This window comes from Hakea prostrata, chromosome 1 (genome assembly GCF_041222555.1).
Source record: "Hakea prostrata isolate BN-2017 chromosome 1, UWA_Hpros_2, whole genome shotgun sequence".
NCBI classification, from domain to species: Eukaryota; Viridiplantae; Streptophyta; class Magnoliopsida; order Proteales; family Proteaceae; genus Hakea; species Hakea prostrata.
Window position 1 is genome coordinate 76,525,468 of NC_142600.1, and position 17,825 is coordinate 76,543,292.

The window sequence follows — 17,825 nt, forward strand, 5'->3', positions numbered from 1 at the left end:
TCCCCGCCCGCACGTCTTTGATAGACATGCGGTAACTATGGGTTTAGGAGGAACCTTAGATGCGGTTGTTTAGTGGGAGTTTGAGAACTTTGCTCTATTGTGTAATAAGGTATTCTATCTGTACTTGTCTCTTGTATGCACTGATAATTTATTTGAATTCAATAAAGTTCTTTGGTGACATATTAATCTTCACATTATTATCATGTTGCATGTTATGAAAGTCTTAAAGTATGTGTTAACTTTAAGCAAAAGCTAAGGCATTCATGTATTAGCCTTAAGGTGTGTCATGTAACACATAAAGTTAAAACTCGAGTTATAAAGATAACACAGTTCGTGGGAACCATAATGTACATATAATCTCATTTTTGTGGCATTGAGTCACGAGTTCGAACCATAATGTACATGCTCGTGGCATTGAGTCACGGGTTTGTAGGAACCGTAAAGTATATTCTTTTGTGGCATTGAGTCACGGTTCGTGGGAACCATAAAGTATATTCTCTCGTGGCATTGAGTCGGTTCGTGGGAACCATAAAGTGAGAGATTTGGATTGACAACAGAATGACACATGAGGATTTCTATAAAGTGTCATTAGTTGCCACACTACCATATTGCATCTATTTTCAGTAAAGTTAAGAGTATTTGTGACCATGGATGGTCCGTGTTGCATAAAAGATGCAACACGCCATGATTCGGACTTAAGGCTCTATGTGAAGGGATTGAGCTCTAGGATTATCCTCGACCAATATAAAGTTGTGCACATAAAGGTCAAAATGTTTTCAATGTATCTTTTTCAAATGTTTTCTTAAAACAAAGGAGATGTTTTGTTTTACTGATGTGTCACAATCAATATAGCCCAAGTGGGAGAATGTTAGAATATTAATTAATATTCCACATAAGGTGGGCTTCATTGATTGTGTTACACTTGATTTGGTTTCTTATTGGTCCGATATGGGTAATATACAGTACTAGAACTCTTATATGGATGGCTAGGTGGGTAATAGGAACCGTTAGATCTTGATGGACGATCTAACGGATTTGCCTATATAAAGGATGCTAGGTCCCTCCTCTAAACCCTAATCATAATCACAATCACATCTGCTTAGTCAGAAAAGATATACCATCAAGCCAGTGAATAAGGGAGGAGTCTAGAGGAGAAGATCCAACATCAAGTTGATCATAGAATCAACTTCCACCTCAAGTTTGTTCCTAGTGGGAGACATAAAGAAGATATCCGCGCGCCGCTCCAAAGAACCATAGAAAGGATGCTATACATCTTGTGTCATTATCATACTAAGGTGTTTTTAGTCGATCATGTGTCTTGGAGAGAAAAACAAGAGGCGGGGGGAAAAAAAAAAAAATTGTGAAGGAATAAGGAGCCGAAACATGGTTTTCTACCTCGAGAAAAAAGTTATCAAACTCTCTAACAAATGCTTGACTTCAACTCAACCATGCTAGAAGGAATCTCAAGACGAAAGCGCACTTGATTATGAAGGCGTTCATCAAGCTCAAGGGTGTCGACCACAAAAAAGTTGTTGTGTTTGTTGAACCTAGTCAACCCTCTGGCTAGGCAGAGACAAAACATTGACAATGTTTTTTCTTTCCCAAATAATGTTTGAATTGATGTGGATCGTTGTTAGTTCTTTTTGCATTGAAAAACCCTGCAAATACGTTAAATCAGAAACTTGTAACCAAAACAAAAATCGAAATAGACTTGGAATCGAACAAATTGAGAAAACACAAAACAAAACCGACTTTGAAAACATAATAGAATGTGATGGACGTTCAAAAAGAAAAAAAACAATGAACACAATTTAATAGTAAGATTGCAAAGTTACAGAACGTGTAAAATAGTTCACGAATCAAACAAAGTGATTCAATACAAAACGAAATAGATATATCAGATATTCTATGAGCCATCATAGTTGACGTCAATCCAACCCTCTTGAGGTCTTGCACACACAAGCAAACACTCATGCGGGTGAAAGAAGGTCATATCAAATTATCAATGTCTCGTGATTCAAAGAAATGACGATGCTCATAATCTGATGAGTTTCTTGACGATAACAATTCAGAGTATTGGCTAAGATACGTCACTGAGTAAGGCAAGCACAGACCTTACCGTTGTTGAAGATGACATGATTCCGAGCTTCCCAGATGCGATAGATAGTGGCAGTCAAACTAAAACAACGTACTTGGGATATTAGTGAGTCTTCTGTAAAGTGAGATTGAAGCCAAACGAGTTCTTCCTGCATCTGCTACCTACGGTCAAGACCGAGATTTCGATATTGACCATAGGTAGCAGAGAGCCATGCATTAAATGCGTAAGACTAAATTAGAACCCCACCCTAGAGGGGTCCCCTTTCCAAAATTGCTTTAGTCCAGCGCATATAATGTGCTGAATTGTTAAGCGAGAAAAAATCGATTGTCGAATTGAGATCTCGGTCAAGATTTCAATTGAAAAATAAGCGGTCGGGATCAAAATCTCTAATGAAATATGCAATCCAACAGTGCGAAATATATTTTTTCTCTTTATTTACATCCCCATCCCTCCGATAATGGAGGTTGTTTTTAACCCTCGGGGTTTCTCTTACAAATAAATTTACTACTTCACCACAAAAAAAAAAATCTCATAGCTTGCATTGAGCTGAGAAGAGAAAGAGAATAAGGCAGGAACAAGCGCCCTTGTGTTCAGATGGATTAACTTTCCCACTAAGATAAGGTTATTCCTCTATTTCCCCATTCCCTGAGTGTGAAGTTCTTTTTTTCTTAGGGTAATTCATGTGTGTCATATTTCCTTGAAACCCTTTTCGCCTCGCTAGAAATTGTTCTGTCGCCTGTTTCTTGCTCCTCATTTTTTTCTTCGTTCTTCTTTTGCTTATTCCAAGTATTTCATCACTGTATGTGTTTATACTATTATAGGATTTTCGTTCTTTCTTCTTTCCACATTTTTCTTGTCTCTCCTTCCTCTGCTCTTGGTTAGTTTCAGTTTTTTCTCAAGTTGTTTGAACATTTTGTTTAATTCTCACTGGCATATTCCTTTTATGTTAAGGATTAACAGTGGTGATGTTTGTTTTTCAACTATTTCTTTGGGTTTTCCCTTGCTTTTTATTGGTCAATTAGGATTTTCATTTTTCCCTGCTTTACTAAGATATACTGATCAAAGAACGAAATAGAGATTTGTATTGTTTTGTTTTAATCGTGCAGCTATTAGCTGTAGCTCTTATTTGTTTTGGGGTGTAGATGAGACGATGGCTGTAGAGTGTAGAAAATCCCTCACTCACCTTGTACAAGCCCTTGTAGCCTGAATCCAGATCAGCTCCCCCGACGGGAGCACTGTGCTGCTCCCGACGGGTTCCCGACCACACAAAACAGTGGGGCTTAAAAAACACTTTTTGGAAAAAAAACAAAAAAGGTTTAAAATTTCATCCGTGGGCCCCACTGTTTTGTGTGGTCGGGAACCCGTCGGGGAGCACTCTGTACTACCCCGACGGGGTGAGGATCCGGATTCTTGTAGCCTAATCCTTGTCGTGTAAGTTCCACTATTTTGGTTTATAATTCCAACAAGCTGAGATGACTGAGAATTGGGTTTTGAGGATTTAATTGGTTGTCATTTTTTTTTTAATACGAAAAGAAAAAGGTTAAAATAACTTAGGATAGCAAATACAAAGAGTAGTAGTATCTTACAATCTAGTACATTTTTTTTTTTTGGTAAAGAACTATCTAGTACATTTAATGTCTTTTTGTATTCTACGGAAGATTTTGATGCTAAATAGGTGAACCATTGCTGGAGTGTGGTACGACTAAACCTGTTAAGGTTAATATCCTTAATACAAAAAGTTAAGTGTAATGGGTGAGGGAGAAGGAAAGGAAAGGAAATGATTTTGTGAAAAAGTAATAGTGGTGGGTCCCACTTTTTATATTTTCCAACTTTTCCACAAAGTCTCACCAAATATGTGTGGTTTTAAAATGGTTTGGAGTGGGAAAGTTAGGTTGCTACATCATCAGATAAGTTTCCTTGATCTCTCATTTTCAACTCCAAGCAACCAAATAATTTACTATTTTAGGATTTAAGGGAAAGTAAGAAATCTACATTTTTTTCAAAAATTTTCCCACCATTTTTTCTCACCCCACTTTTATTCCAATAAATAGAAGCTTAAGCAAGGAATCAAAAAGAATATTTGATAAAATGAAGATTAATCTTCTTCTTCTTTTTTTTCGTAAAGAGAACAATTAAATAATTTTTATTTGTAGGAGATGAGGATATTACATCGAAGAAGGGAGATTATCAAGAAAATAATGGTAATAGAGTATGAAAAACTTGGGATCGACCCTAGTTTACTCATGGGAAGAAAGAAGAAGAGAGGAAAACACGCCTGCATGAGATTGAAATTAAGATTAATCCACATGGCGTGCATCCAATGGTAGACATCATAAGTAACACCCATTTTAGACGGGTGACAAGTAAGGTCCTCAAAAAATATATATTTTTTTATAAAAAAAAATTTATTAAAAAATTAATAGCGCTTATAAATACTAGATATTGTTCTATTATAGGCATCCGTTTGATTAGCTGATATATAGTTGAAAATAAGTCTGGAGCGGTTTTGGATTAATTTCACCAATTTTGTTATCTTTCGCAGTTCCATTAACAAAGATAATTCTCGGAGGCCATGGTAATAGAGCAGCATACTGTAGACGACTGTTAGTCCAAATTTCTGGAAAACTAGTGTGGTGTGAAAAATGTCGGAAGTTGGGATTGGGTGTATCATTTCAACATCCGGAAAATCGGGAAAAGCGAAAGGAATTCTCCGGTTCAGCTGTTCCAAAACAGTAGCCATGAGCTAATTGCTTCTCTTTTGCATCAGTGTAACTGCGTCCATGGCGTCTGCAACTCTTCGCCTGCCATCCAATCTAAATCTCTTCCCAATTCCACAAAGCTATCATCGAAGAATCCACAAAGCCCAAGTTTCTCTATCACGGCCGTTGAGCATCTCCCGCCAACTGTCGTTGAAGCCATTCTCTCCAGGTTTCCACGCGTTGCCAAGAACATCATCCAAAGGCGTTTGCTCTGCTGCTTATGTATCAGCTCCGGCTTCTGAACCCAGTGCCCATGAGACTAATCCGAAACCTGAGAGTTTCAACTCGCCACCTACAGTTCAGTCTTCGATTGCCATCAGTTGGAGTCTTGTTTGGAGTCTTTTGCTTCACCACAAGTTGAGGCTTGTTGTTTCAATTGTCACACTTGTAGGTTGTACTGCTTGTACTCTTTCGATGCCCATCTTTTCAGGTAGGACTTTTTTGAATCCTTCTCAATTCTCTTCGTTCGTTTTGAGGGCTAGTTGATTCTGTTGCATAGAACTTATGAATCTTTATTTGGTGTCATGATTTTATAAGAAAAGTTATTTTCTAGCAAACTGGTGCAATACTTAAAGATGAACATATAGAGGAATCCAGATACAGGGAACGGAAATTTCCTGAGGAATTTTTTGTTCTCAGCTTAAAAGAAATTGAATGTCCCCTGAGCTTCCATCCCCACTTTATGGTTCTGAGTTTTTGTATTTGTGAATTTAGCAGAAAAATGTTTCCCTAAATGGGGAAGTTGAAAAACAGTATCTGTTTGGTTAGTAACAACATAGATATAATATTTTCTCTTCTTTCTTTTTTTATAATTTATTATGTATATGTTTTTATATTTTTTTCTATTTCTGTAGGGAGATTTTTTGAAGTACTCATAGGGGCAAGACCGGAGCCTTTATGGAAGCTGCTTAGTAAGGTTGGAGTATTGTATTCCTTGGAGCCGGTTTTTACAGTTATTTTCGTAAGAAACATGAGCACCATTTGGGAGAAGGTTATGGCAGCCTTAAGAGGTCATGTCTTTAGAAGGATACTGATTCAGAAGGTAAAATAAATACTTTCTTTTTATAAGGAAGTCTAACTCTAATGTTGCATTTATGGGGTGTGTTTGTGTCTGTGTCTGCGTCTGTGTCTGGGGCGCTACCTGATGTGGATGCAAAGTGTTGGACTTGTTATATCCTAGGGATATAACTGAAAAAGTTAACAAAGGGGAGGTGTTGGACTTGTTATATCAAACACCTCCCCTTTGTTAAATCAGAATGCTTGCATTTAATGGATAATTTGTTAGTTCTTTTTGCATTATGAAGGCCTCCACAAGGATCCTGTTGTTTATAGGGGTTGCCCAGTTCCTGTGATGTTATACATAAAAAGCCTGAACCTGCAAACAAACCACACACAGAGGAACAAGTAAATAAATAAACCATTAAAATTTCATCCAGAAACAACTTAAACAGATTCAAACAAACCCCTCTCAGATAATTTAGTATGGTGCCTTATTACTTCGTGACATGGCTTATTTGGGGAGAACAATACTGGATGATGGACAAATAGCATGAGTACCTGAATAAGCAGTTGGTTCCAATGGTCATCAGCATTTGTCATTTTTTGGCCTTATGGTTTTGAAACCAATAGAATACATTTTTGTTTCTCAAAATGATTACTATAATTGGCATGCATGATTGTATCCTGCAACACAAACATTGGTTGAAGCGCTTCACACTTGATGCCCAGTACAAAATACGATATTGGATAAGTTCATCCTACTGCAACAAGGGGCCTTTGCCGGAGTACTTGTTGCTACGACCCACTTTTTACTGCAGCAGCCACCACCTTCATCTCACACAAGCATGATATGGAAGTTGAACCAACTTTGCTTTCATGTTAGCTGCTGCTGCTGCTGACTTCATTGCTGCATATTCCTCCCTAAATTCACCTCCTTTGTGCATATGTGATAATGATTGACGGATGCCCGGGCTTGCATCAGTTGCTTTTGTGTTTCTGACTTGGTTTTAGTGCTTTTTATAAGAGCTTTTCCCTGAAAACTGGACCAGAGTTACAATTTACAACTCAGTACATCTAATACAGGTTTTTAACCAAGTGACCTGTTTTTCTTGAACTCGTTCTCAGTTCAGTTTTACCTACTTGCTTCGTTTTCTGTTCATATGCTGGCTATTCTTTAGACCTAAACTCAGTTATCTAGCAATTCATGTCTATGATGTTATGATGCTGTTACAGCATTAAAAGATGCTTATTTTTAATGGAAAAAAAAATCAGGTGTCAGGCTATAGCGACTATACACATATAGGCCTCTGACCCTGAGGGATTCCAATGTGATAGGTCACTTATAAGGACCTAAAATATGCATAATAAGGTTTCTTAAGGATTATATTTATTGTTTGTTATTTCTAGGTTATATGATTGAACTGGTTTTTCTGTTTTTAATCAGTGGTTCAATTAATTAATTAATTAAAATATCCATTTGCCAGAATAAAGGACCTTTTTAATTGTTCAGTGGGGCAAGTATAGAAAATGAATTTTAGTCTTGTTATTGCTGTTAGTGGGGAACAATGCTTAGTATATACCCCCCCCCTGCCCAAAAGAAAAAGGGGAAAAGGTGCAAATGTCGGACAATCTTCTTCTCCTTCTTGTTATTAGACTTTCTTCTTGGTAGGATGAAGTCTTCATCTCAGCCATTCAGCATTCTATTGTTCACTATAGTGTAAGTTCAATCACTCTCATTACCAAGGCTTCTTTACTCCTTTAATTTCCAAAACCCTAACCCTTTTGTTTTTCTACAAATTTTTCATTTAACTAACCTAGCTATTGAAAACCTTTCACAGCCTTAACTCACCATTAGAAACCATTGAAATTCATCCCACTGCCTCCTGATGTCAACCTATATTGAGTCTTTGCTGAGCTGTGACTTCCTTCACGATTTTGCCACAATGGCCTTTGAGATGAGTGTCACTTAGCTGTCGAACATTGGTCAAAGGTCATTGTTCCTCCATCTTGATTCAATATCTTTGCTGTCCCTTTGTGCGATTTTGGGGATACAACATCTTGAATATTGAGTTCTTAGAAGTGCCTGAGATTGGTTTTCTTTTCTTTGGAGATCTAAAATTAGCAATTTCTGTGATATTGGAATGTACCATCTTGAAGATTGAGTTCTTATTAGTGCCTGAGCTTGGTCCTCTTTTCTTTGGAGGTCCAAAGCAACCTTGGGCAGCACATATCAATTTTGATCACCAAGAACAATGATGCTACACTACCATCATGAACAGTGACACCATAGTATCAATCTATTTTTTAGGACTCTAATTGCCTTATGTCCTGCTGATAATTTGGACTCAATGGTCACTGGAACATTATATGAGACATTACATCTGCCACTTCTAAAACTGACGGCCATAGCTGGAGCGAGTACCTTCCTGTTGGTGCTTCAATCAACTTGATTGGGTGTTGCTTTGAGCTCATGACTATTACGTATGTTCAAGACTGGTGTTGCCTTTCATTTTGTTCTTGTTGGTCCGAGCTGTAGGTCTCTTTTTATGTGTATACTCCAGCTTGGGGGGGGGTGTTAGAAGTTAATGATTGAGGAGTCCAAGGTGCTGTTCCATGAACAGTATTCCCAATTACTGTTTACGTGAATGTTGCTTTTGTTATTTATGATTTGTTTCCATTCCTGCAGTTAATAGGGTTTTGTCTTATTATATATCGGATGTAGTAAGATTTTCATCATAAGGTTGTGACTCCCGAGTTTGGAGCCATCTTGCTTCTGTTTTCATGTTCTCTCTGTCTCTCTCTCTCTCTCACTCCCTCTCTCTCTCTCTCTCTCTCTTAAAGGGTGCTTTTATGCATATTAGTTGGTTTTTTTTTTTTTTTTGGGGGGGGGGGGGATATTAGATATACTGCAAGGAGAGGTGAACCCATGACCTCTTCACTAAGAGGTGTTGGTCATTACAAACTGACCCAACCCCTTAGTGCTCAATCTCTTTTTCTCTTTACCAGATACTGGTTACAGTTTGTAGGATTGTGTATGGCTTTACACTGTGGTGTATGTTATGTTGTCATGTAGATAGGAGTACAGGAAGGAGAAAAAAAAAATGTGTTTGACATGTGCCCTTCATCCATTTTGAATGCATCATTATTACCTTTTGGTTTGGATGCATCTTTTTTCTTGTTCCCTTTCTTCTACACTTACAGGTCTGTCAGAAGTGGTTGGTTTAACTTCCCTACATGGATTCTTGAGCAGTGCTTACCCCACAAATTTTTTTGCATGAAAAAAAATCTGTAGTCAGCTATTATTCAGCATTATAAGTTGTATTTTTGGTTCTCATTTAAAATATGTGATTGTTATTTGGTGCTGTGTGAAGAATTTTGTTAAGTTTGAAGGCTGTTTGTTGCTTATATGTCATTAGCAGCCATATTTATTTGTTTGTTCTGAAAGCTGACTGTATTCTTTTACTGCAGATGGAGTTTTTTGACCGATACAAGGTATGACTATCTTCATTTTTAAAGGTTTTCCAGTTCAACTCATGGTGTAAAAGTTGTACAGTTGAGAGAAGTAGTTTCAATATGCCATATAAAATCATTTGTTAACTCCCAAAAAATTAGTTGACATTTGTACAGTTGAGAGAAGTAGTTTCAATATGCCATATAAAATCATTTGTTAACTCCCAAAAAATTAGTTGCTGCAAATGTCAAGCCTGGCTTGTGGAGGTGCATCATTTTAATGTGATACAAGAAAACAGTGTCAGATATGGAGTTTTAACGAGTTCAGAAGTTCTTCAGGAGGTGAAACTATCTTTTTTGGTCAATTTGGTTTCATTGTACCAAGATTTTGCCAACTAATTTTCGTCAATACAATTCTCTATGGCTTAGAGCTTCAATCTATGTCTAGACGAGGCATATTTGGACCAGTGGTTTATTTTTTCACTACAATAACAGACCTTGGATCTCCACTCTGTAGTGCTATTTGCTATATATGTTAGAACAAACACCAAGAAGAAACTAATGAAAATGACAACAGATCAAGGTGACACAGAGATTTAATGTGATTCACACCCCAACATGATGTGCTACATCTAGCGGATGAAGCTGATGATATTTCACTGGGTGTGGAAGAAGATTAGGCCCAGGCCCTATGCTTCCATCACACATCTCTGAAAATGGGTCACTACTCGCCACCAAAATATGGCAGAGCAGGTCAATCTTCAAGCAGTCTACAAGCATTCTAGGCACTCATAACAATGTATCATCAGCTAAATGTTCTTTGCAGGTATGGCCCAGTTAGCACTAGTACTGAGTTAGTGACCCGAAAACTTTGAACTTGCTGTCCAGTAAATTTGACTAGCAACAGAAGCAGGTACTTTATTGATTAGCATAAACAATTTGTTTAGCTAATATCATCTCCTACAGGTACCAGTTTTATGGATCCATCGCTTTAGAAGCTCTACTAACTCCCCATAAGGAAACCTTAAAGCATGCTTTCCCCTTGGAGTTACCTCTGTATTTTAGGACAGATTTGATAAAATACCATTTGACTTGGACTTGCAATGAATACTTGCGTTAATGAGGTGGTAAAACCCACTACCCTAACCCCTTGTTTTCTCAAATGTACTATAGGTTGGTAAGCTGATTTGAGCCTATGATAGGCAATAAAAAGAAAGATAAAGAGGGATAACTAATGTGTAACAGCATCCTAAAACATAGTATTTGAGCAAAGAAAGGTCAGAAATACTGTTACAGAAACATTCAAATGTTATGTATCAGTCAGCTATTGAAATTAAGAAAGGAAATAGCAAAGAGCTGACTGAAGTAATAAAAGAGAACCAAAACAAAATGATAAGTTGACTGCCTTTGGTGGTGCATTTTGTACAATTTGAGTCTTGGAGCCAGGGAATGAGAGACATCTCTTCTGAAGGGTACACTATATGTTCCCTTCATCTATGATTCATCAAGTGAGTACTTGAAAGGTTTCCAGGTTGCTTTTTTCTGAACTTCAAAATCCCAACATTTCTTTCCCATCTCCTCTTTTCTGTCCTCTATGATATCGTCTTTGCCTTCCTGGTATGGATACTGTCAGTATGTTCTAACTGATGTTTGCTAAGTTTTCGTTATGTGGCCTTGTGCAGGTTGGTGAGTTAAATGGTTTGCTAATGTCTGATTTAGGTTCTGTTAAAGATATTGTTAGCGAAAACATTTCAAGGGATCGTGGATTTAGAGCACTTTCAGAGGCAAGCTACTCTGTGCCTGTTATTTTTATTGGATATCTTTCTGCTGAGTAATAAAAGTTTCACAACTTACTTTTCTTTCACCGTAGTACTTGCATGCTCTGTTTATGTTACTGTATGACTTTCTTTTTCTTATGGGGTCAATTATCCATTCACATGCTTTCATGCTTTATTCAATATCATTTTTCGAGGGGCGAGCCTTGGCCCAATGGTTGGTGTACCACAGTTATAGCTTGAGGTCAAGGTATCGAAACAGCCTGTTGGCAAAATTTGCTGTGGTAAGGCTGCGTAGGAAAATTGCCCCTCACCCCCCCCCCCCGAGGTTTCTGCTTGTGTGGAAGCCTTGGCCCTAAGTTTGCCCCTTTTATTCAATGTCATTCTTTGAAGTATTGTAGTTGTTGTCTAATCTTTTTCTGCCATCAACTCATATTTAATCACTTGACTCTTCTTTTGACATTGCAGGTTGTGGGAACTTTAAGCATATTGTTTGTACTCTCCCCCCAGCTAGCTCCAATTCTAGGGCTACTGATGCTGTCGGTGTCCATATTAGTCGGTGTGTTTTCTCCGTTCAAAATATTGGTTAAATTGCCAACGTTTCTTTAGATTTGAAGTGATTGATGAGCATCATCTGATCACTATATTAGTTTGATTAAAAAGAAAAAGAAACTCTGGTTTTCATCTTATTTACTATTTAGCCCTTTACTGGAACTTTCATGGATACCCTATACTGCTGGATTTTTTTGTCTACTTTTCAAAAAGGTTCTAGTGATAAATGTTGAACTCTTTGGTTTTCATAACCTGTATCTCACTCAACTGATGGAAATTCGGAGTCAAATTTTCTGGTAGTGTTTGGAGTTCTCCCAGTAAATTGATTTTGGTTTCAATTAAATCATAGTTGTCTTCTTATGAAGATAAAGGAACAGATATCTAGGGCTGACATATTTTGGTAATTCACTCAGTTATTTTTGAATCCCCCCGGGGAAAAGGTTCTAATGCTTGCTGTGCTCCAGTTTGAATAGTATCTGTTGGTTCAAAGTTTTGGCTTGTGCAACTCATATCGTCATGTTTCATTCACTAGCTTTATACAAACGATCGACCATACCTGTCTTCAAAGCTCATGGAAAGGCACAAGCATCCATGTCCGATTGTGCAACTGAAACATTTTCAGCTATTCGTACTGTAAGTTTTACTTGAATTTTTTTTCCTTCCATCGAACTTTGTGATTTCCCTGTCAGTGACCAGAAAAAGTTGTTTTGTTTTCATCAAGGTTTGAGTATTTCATTGGCAAATGATGCTGCTTTCTGGACCTAATTACTCCACTACTTTATAGTTGACTTTGACACATAATTTGTACAGGTTAGATCTTTTGGTGGTGAGAAGCGTCAAATGTCAATGTTCGGTAATCAGGTGAATTTTGATGTTCATTAAAAAAATTACTGAGGTATTTATGTCCTTTGAAGCCACTGATTTTCTGCAGTTGTGATGTTTGGCAGGTTCTTGCTTACCAGACTAGTGGCATCAGGCTGGGAACTTCCAAATCAGCAAATGAATCCCTGACTAGGGTTGTAGTTTACATTTCTTTGATGGCTTTGTACTGTCTTGGAGGATGCAAAGTGAAGGCAGTAAGCATGATCATCCTATCTTTTAAGAATCTTTACTATGGTTTTGTATGGTGCATTCTGATCATGTACTAAAGTGTTTTCTGTTTCACATTAATATGTACTCTCAGTGATTGCAAAGCATTCCTTTCAGATTTATTTCTAAATTTTGTCTGTGGTAAAAAAAATTTAAATATAAAAGTTGGGCTTTCAGGGTGAACTCTCCATTGGAACTGTGGCTTCTTTCATTGGATATACTTTCACGTTAACTTTTGCTGTGAGTCATTCTGCTCCTTGGTTATGATAATTAGCCCATTTATTTCCTGTGCGCCCCTATTTCATGAATATGTATTTCAGGTCCAAGGGTTGGTTAATACATTTGGTGATCTTCGTGGAACTCTTGCTGCTATTGAGCGGATAAATTCTGTTCTGTCTGGGACTGAAATTGATGAGTCCCTTGCTTATGGTTTAGAAAGAGAACTCCAAAAGAAAGAAGTGGATGATGGCAGTCTTAGAATATTCCATGACAATGGTTCTGCTGAGAAAAATCAAGCTCTAAATATGCAGTACATGACAGCTTTGAAATCATCTAGTAGTGGATGTAGTCTGGCTTGGTCTGGTGACATTTGTTTAGAAGGTATCTATGATGGGGATTTCAAAATGATCTTTCAGCAGTCTCTTTACTTGTTTTATAATTTCTTTATTGTTGTATATTTTATTGTCTCCTTTTTATATATAAAGAATCCTTTTGGTTCCTTTATGTAGGATCAAGTGCTTGTTGTTGCTTCAAAAGTTCGGACCTGTGGATACGGTGCCACTAGTATTTCCTTATACCTTAGCCAGCCAGCACCCTAGTTCGAGTTTGGATCTAGGGCAGACCTAGGGCAACCTCAGCACAGCCCAACGAGGTCCCAATAATCCCCCCAGATTCGAGGCGAGATTTTTGGATACTTGACCTCAGTACAGCCCGAGAGGTCCTAAAATTCTCGAAAAATCCCCCCTAAATAGCACCACTAGGGATTCAAATTCGTGACCTCTTGGCTCTGATACCACTTGTAGAATCAAGCACTTACCGTTGCTCCAAAAATCGGGTGCCACCAGCATTTCCTTATACCTTAGCCAACAAGCACCCCAGTTTGAGCTTGAATCTAGAGTAGACCTATGGCAACTTCAGCACAGCCCGGCGAGGTCCCAACACATTATTTTTCTTTACCTGCTATTGCAACCTCTTGGGTGGCACACTTCATGCTTCTCTGTTCTCTTTCTAGGAATATATGTTCCCTCTCCACCTCCTCTCCCACTCCAAACAAGAAGGGGAAAAATTCCTGGTCTTTCATTGTACTATGTAAGTTCAAGGATAAAGAGGGAGAGAAAGGTTTTTTTTTTTTTTGGGGGGGGGGGGGTGTGGATCGATTTCCTTTATGAATCTTATTTCATACTATCTGAAGATGCTGAATCATTTCTCTCTCTCCCTCTATTGACTTAGTCACTGTTGAATTTTTTGATCTGCCTAACTAATAGAAGTTTGTGAGGCCTGATCAGATCATCTATCTCTTAAACTAGCCAAACCATTTGACTTCTTTGAATAATAGAAATGAAAAATTCATTGCTTTGGTGAAGTTCTGATTTGATACCGACGTTCTCGCCATGTTATCTAGTCGCCTCCTGGCCAGCTCTGCTTATAATTAATATTGATATGATCCATGAAATGTTAAGTTGCTCCCTGGACCTTTCTGCAGCTGTTCACCTGTAGGTTTCTCTCCTTGATTTGCAGTCATGGAGAGCATTATATGACATAGCAATTTAGGCATTTTCCATGGTTTACCTTTTTACAACTCATTTATTGTGTACATTTTTTCGCAACAGTTGATTCCCTTGTTTATAACTAATGCCCTTTTTTTTTATGACAGATGTATACTTCTCTTATCCTTTAAGACGTGACGTGGAAATCCTTAATGGTCTTAACTTAACACTAAAATGTGGGAGTGTAACAGCTCTTGTTGGTCCAAGTGGTGCAGGAAAAAGCACAATTGTACAGCTGTTAGCACGCTTCTATGAGGTGTAATTTTCTCCCCTTTCCTCCCCCCGCTTTTGTAAATTCTGATTTCCTCAGATTGGTGAAATAGTAGTCTGTATCAATCATTTTATCACGTTCGCAGCCAACTAGAGGACGTATTACGGTAGCAGGAGAGGATGTCCGGACATTTGACAAGAGTGAATGGGCTCGGTTTGTCTCTATAGTAAACCAGGTATTTTACACATTTAAGCATAGACAATATTGTGGCCAATGGTGTTATGCAGACTTTCACATTTTCTACTTTTCAGTCTTCTGCTCTCTTTGTAGCTTGTTGGTTGACTGCTGGAAATGGTCCTTTCATTGTTAATATCTTCCATGTTTATGAAAACCTTGGCAGGAACCTGTCTTATTCTCAGTATCTGTTGGGGAAAATATTGCATATGGATTACCAGATGATGATGTTTGCAAGGATGATGTGATTAGAGCAGCCAAAGCTGCAAATGCTCATGAATTCATAATTTCTCTTCCACAGGTTTGTGTCTCATAACAGTGAGGAGACCTAACACTTTAGCAATCTCTGATGTAATTTTTTGCCTTTATCGCACAACACCCCCCCACCCCCAACCCAAAAAAGGAAAAAAAGAAAAGAAAAAAAGAAACCCTTTTGTTGGGGGCAGTACTAACAAGTTCTATCGTGTATTGAAAATTTTCTCTATTTAAAGGGGTATGACACACTAGTTGGTGAACGTGGAAGCCTTCTTAGTGGTGGACAGAGGCAGGTAATGAGGTTAATTTATTGAGTATGCTGGTTTTTAGATGATTAAGTTATATGAGGCACTCAGCTGCTTCAGTTTGCAGAGGATAGCTATTGCCAGGGCTTTGCTGAAAAATGCTCCAATTCTGATTCTTGATGAGGTATGCTCTCAGAGATTGTTTCTGTCTTTATGAATGTTCTCCACTTGTGATGCATTTTCCTGATCTTCTATGCTTCAGGCTACTAGTGCCTTAGACACAGTGAGTGAGGGCTTGGTCCAGGAAGCTCTTGACCATCTGATGAAAGGAAGGACCACATTGGTTATTGCTCACAGATTAAGTACAGTACAGAATGCACACCAAATTGCTGTTTGTTCTGATGGGAAGATTGCAGAGCTAGGGACCCATATCGAGTTGTTGGCTCAGAAGGGTCAATATGCATCACTGGTTGGATCTCAGAGGCTTGCATTTGAATGATTTGTTCAGGAATGAGAGATGTAAAAGCTCATCTTCTCAGCTACTTTATTTAACATGGCGATAAGATGTAAAATTGGCCTCTTGTACATTTCTTGGGTAAACTGATTCATTTTCTTACAATTTTTTTCCTGAGTTTCCCTTTCATTTTCTCACAGATCCTCAAGTATGATATGGTCTGAAAGCAGAAGCCCTAAGTGGAGGTTGCTTGAATAGTGACTGTTTCATCAGAAATATGAAGATTAACAACAAGGTTTCATGTTGTGATTTATTGTCTTGTGTAAAGTTAGTGGTGGATACTCCAACTAGCAAAATTTTCAAACTGGTTTGGGGAAACATCAATCTCAGGCTGCTGCAATCTGGAGTCACTGCTTCTGGGTTTTAGTGGAGGTTGTTTCAGATTTCCATTGCTGGGTTGGTTGGCAGCAACCAGTTTGACACTTGGGATGTCTGATTATTTGTCTTACAACAATGTATATTTCTTCGTTCTTTTTATGTACTGCTTCTAAGGGTCCCCTTTTTTTGGTGGAAAAGTAAATTTATTCAGCAAGCATAGCTGAGGTCAGAGGATTACTGAACTCCTGTAACCAAGGAGTGGAAGAGTGCCAAACAGTTGGGCTTTTTAAGATTGCCACATAACTGTTCATGGACGCATCTGAATTGATCTTTTGATTGACCGCAGCTGGTGGAGGATCTACGCATTTGAATTTATCTTGATTTGCCCTGGCTGGTGGGGGGATCTATGCATTTGAATCGATCTTGATTGGCCCTGCTGGTGGAGGGATCTGTCTCTCCTGCTGTCCAGGTGAAACATCGATCATCTAGGGTTGATTATTTGCCATAATGAACTCAGCGGAGGCTATAGATGCTGGTTGAATTACTTCTAGAGGGGACTAGTTCTTCCTCTTGAACATGCTATCAATTCTTGCCACTCAGATGCACCAGCAGATATAAAAACAGAGCTAAAGAATTCTTGATCCCATGCTTTTGGTCCACTTGCTACTGCTCAAAGTTGCTGTATCCACCATTGCAAATAGGGGTGTCAACAATTCGGGTTGGGCCGGTTTCGGGCTGAAAAACACTCGGCCCAAACACGACCCATTAAGAAAATAACGGTTTCGGGCCGGTTTCTAGCCGGTTTCTGGTCAGTGCGGTTTGGGTTTGGGTTAACTAACGGTTTAGAATTGTGTTTACTAACTGTTTGAGTTTGGTTTTATTAGTGGTATGTTTTGAGTACCTTGTTGATATGTGAAATTTATCAAGAGTATGTGAACACATATAAGCATTAAGTTATCTCAAAATCTTTTGTGTTTGGTGTTCAAAATCAAAAACTTTTTTTCCACAAAGAAATAAAACTTAAAGAACTAATATACAAAAGAAAATTAGCATCTTGATGAATTTTAGTGGGTTGTCTTTGCTTATTTTCCTCCCCTTCTTGACACTAGTAAAAATGGATCAAAATAAAATATTAAAAGATTTTCAAATGATAATACACTTGCTAAATATTTACTAAGCCCATCTTCCAAATGGCGAAAGCTTTGACAAGCTTGATGTTTGCATATTCCAAAAGGAAAACAATAGATACTTGGGGTTTTATTGTCTTTTACATTTAATATTTTTTTTAATTTTTTTATAACGGGTTGGTTCGGGTTCGGGCTAGTTTTGGGCCAAACAGTTGGGGCTAATGGGCCACACACGGGCTGGCCCGGCCCAGCCTGAACCATTGCGGGCTGAGGTTGTTCAGCCCAAACACAGCCCATTAAGCTTCGGTTTGGGCCGGTTCAATCCGGTTTTAACGGTTCGGGTTAGGTTTTGACACCCCTAATTGCAAACTTGTTTCCTCCCTTGATATCTTCTTATAACCTACAGGAGAGGCAAGCCAACATGCCGGCGCAA

General features: G+C 38.3%; 1 protein-coding gene across 2 annotated transcripts; it reads left to right on the forward strand.

Moving 5' to 3' along the window:
- Positions 1 to 4,627: 4,627 nt before the first annotated feature.
- ABCB28 (non-intrinsic ABC protein 8) lies at positions 4,628 to 17,113 on the forward strand. Of its 2 annotated transcripts, none has more exons than XM_089142494.1 (17): positions 4,628 to 5,287; positions 5,712 to 5,899; positions 9,325 to 9,348; positions 10,989 to 11,090; positions 11,550 to 11,640; positions 12,166 to 12,266; positions 12,444 to 12,494; positions 12,581 to 12,709; positions 12,900 to 12,962; positions 13,043 to 13,322; positions 14,596 to 14,744; positions 14,845 to 14,934; positions 15,100 to 15,234; positions 15,425 to 15,481; positions 15,561 to 15,617; positions 15,696 to 15,952; positions 16,088 to 17,113. In XM_089142494.1, exons 1-16 carry the CDS (start codon positions 4,879 to 4,881, stop codon positions 15,930 to 15,932), a joined length of 2,163 nt encoding a protein of 720 aa, XP_088998620.1. In that variant the 5' UTR covers positions 4,628 to 4,878; the 3' UTR covers positions 15,933 to 15,952; positions 16,088 to 17,113. The 2 variants fall into 2 exon arrangements, 1 of the variants encoding a protein (XP_088998620.1); XR_016171248.1 differs by having other exon boundaries at positions 4,629 to 5,287; positions 15,696 to 15,999; positions 16,088 to 17,112.
- The last annotated feature ends 712 nt before the right edge of the window (positions 17,114 to 17,825 follow it).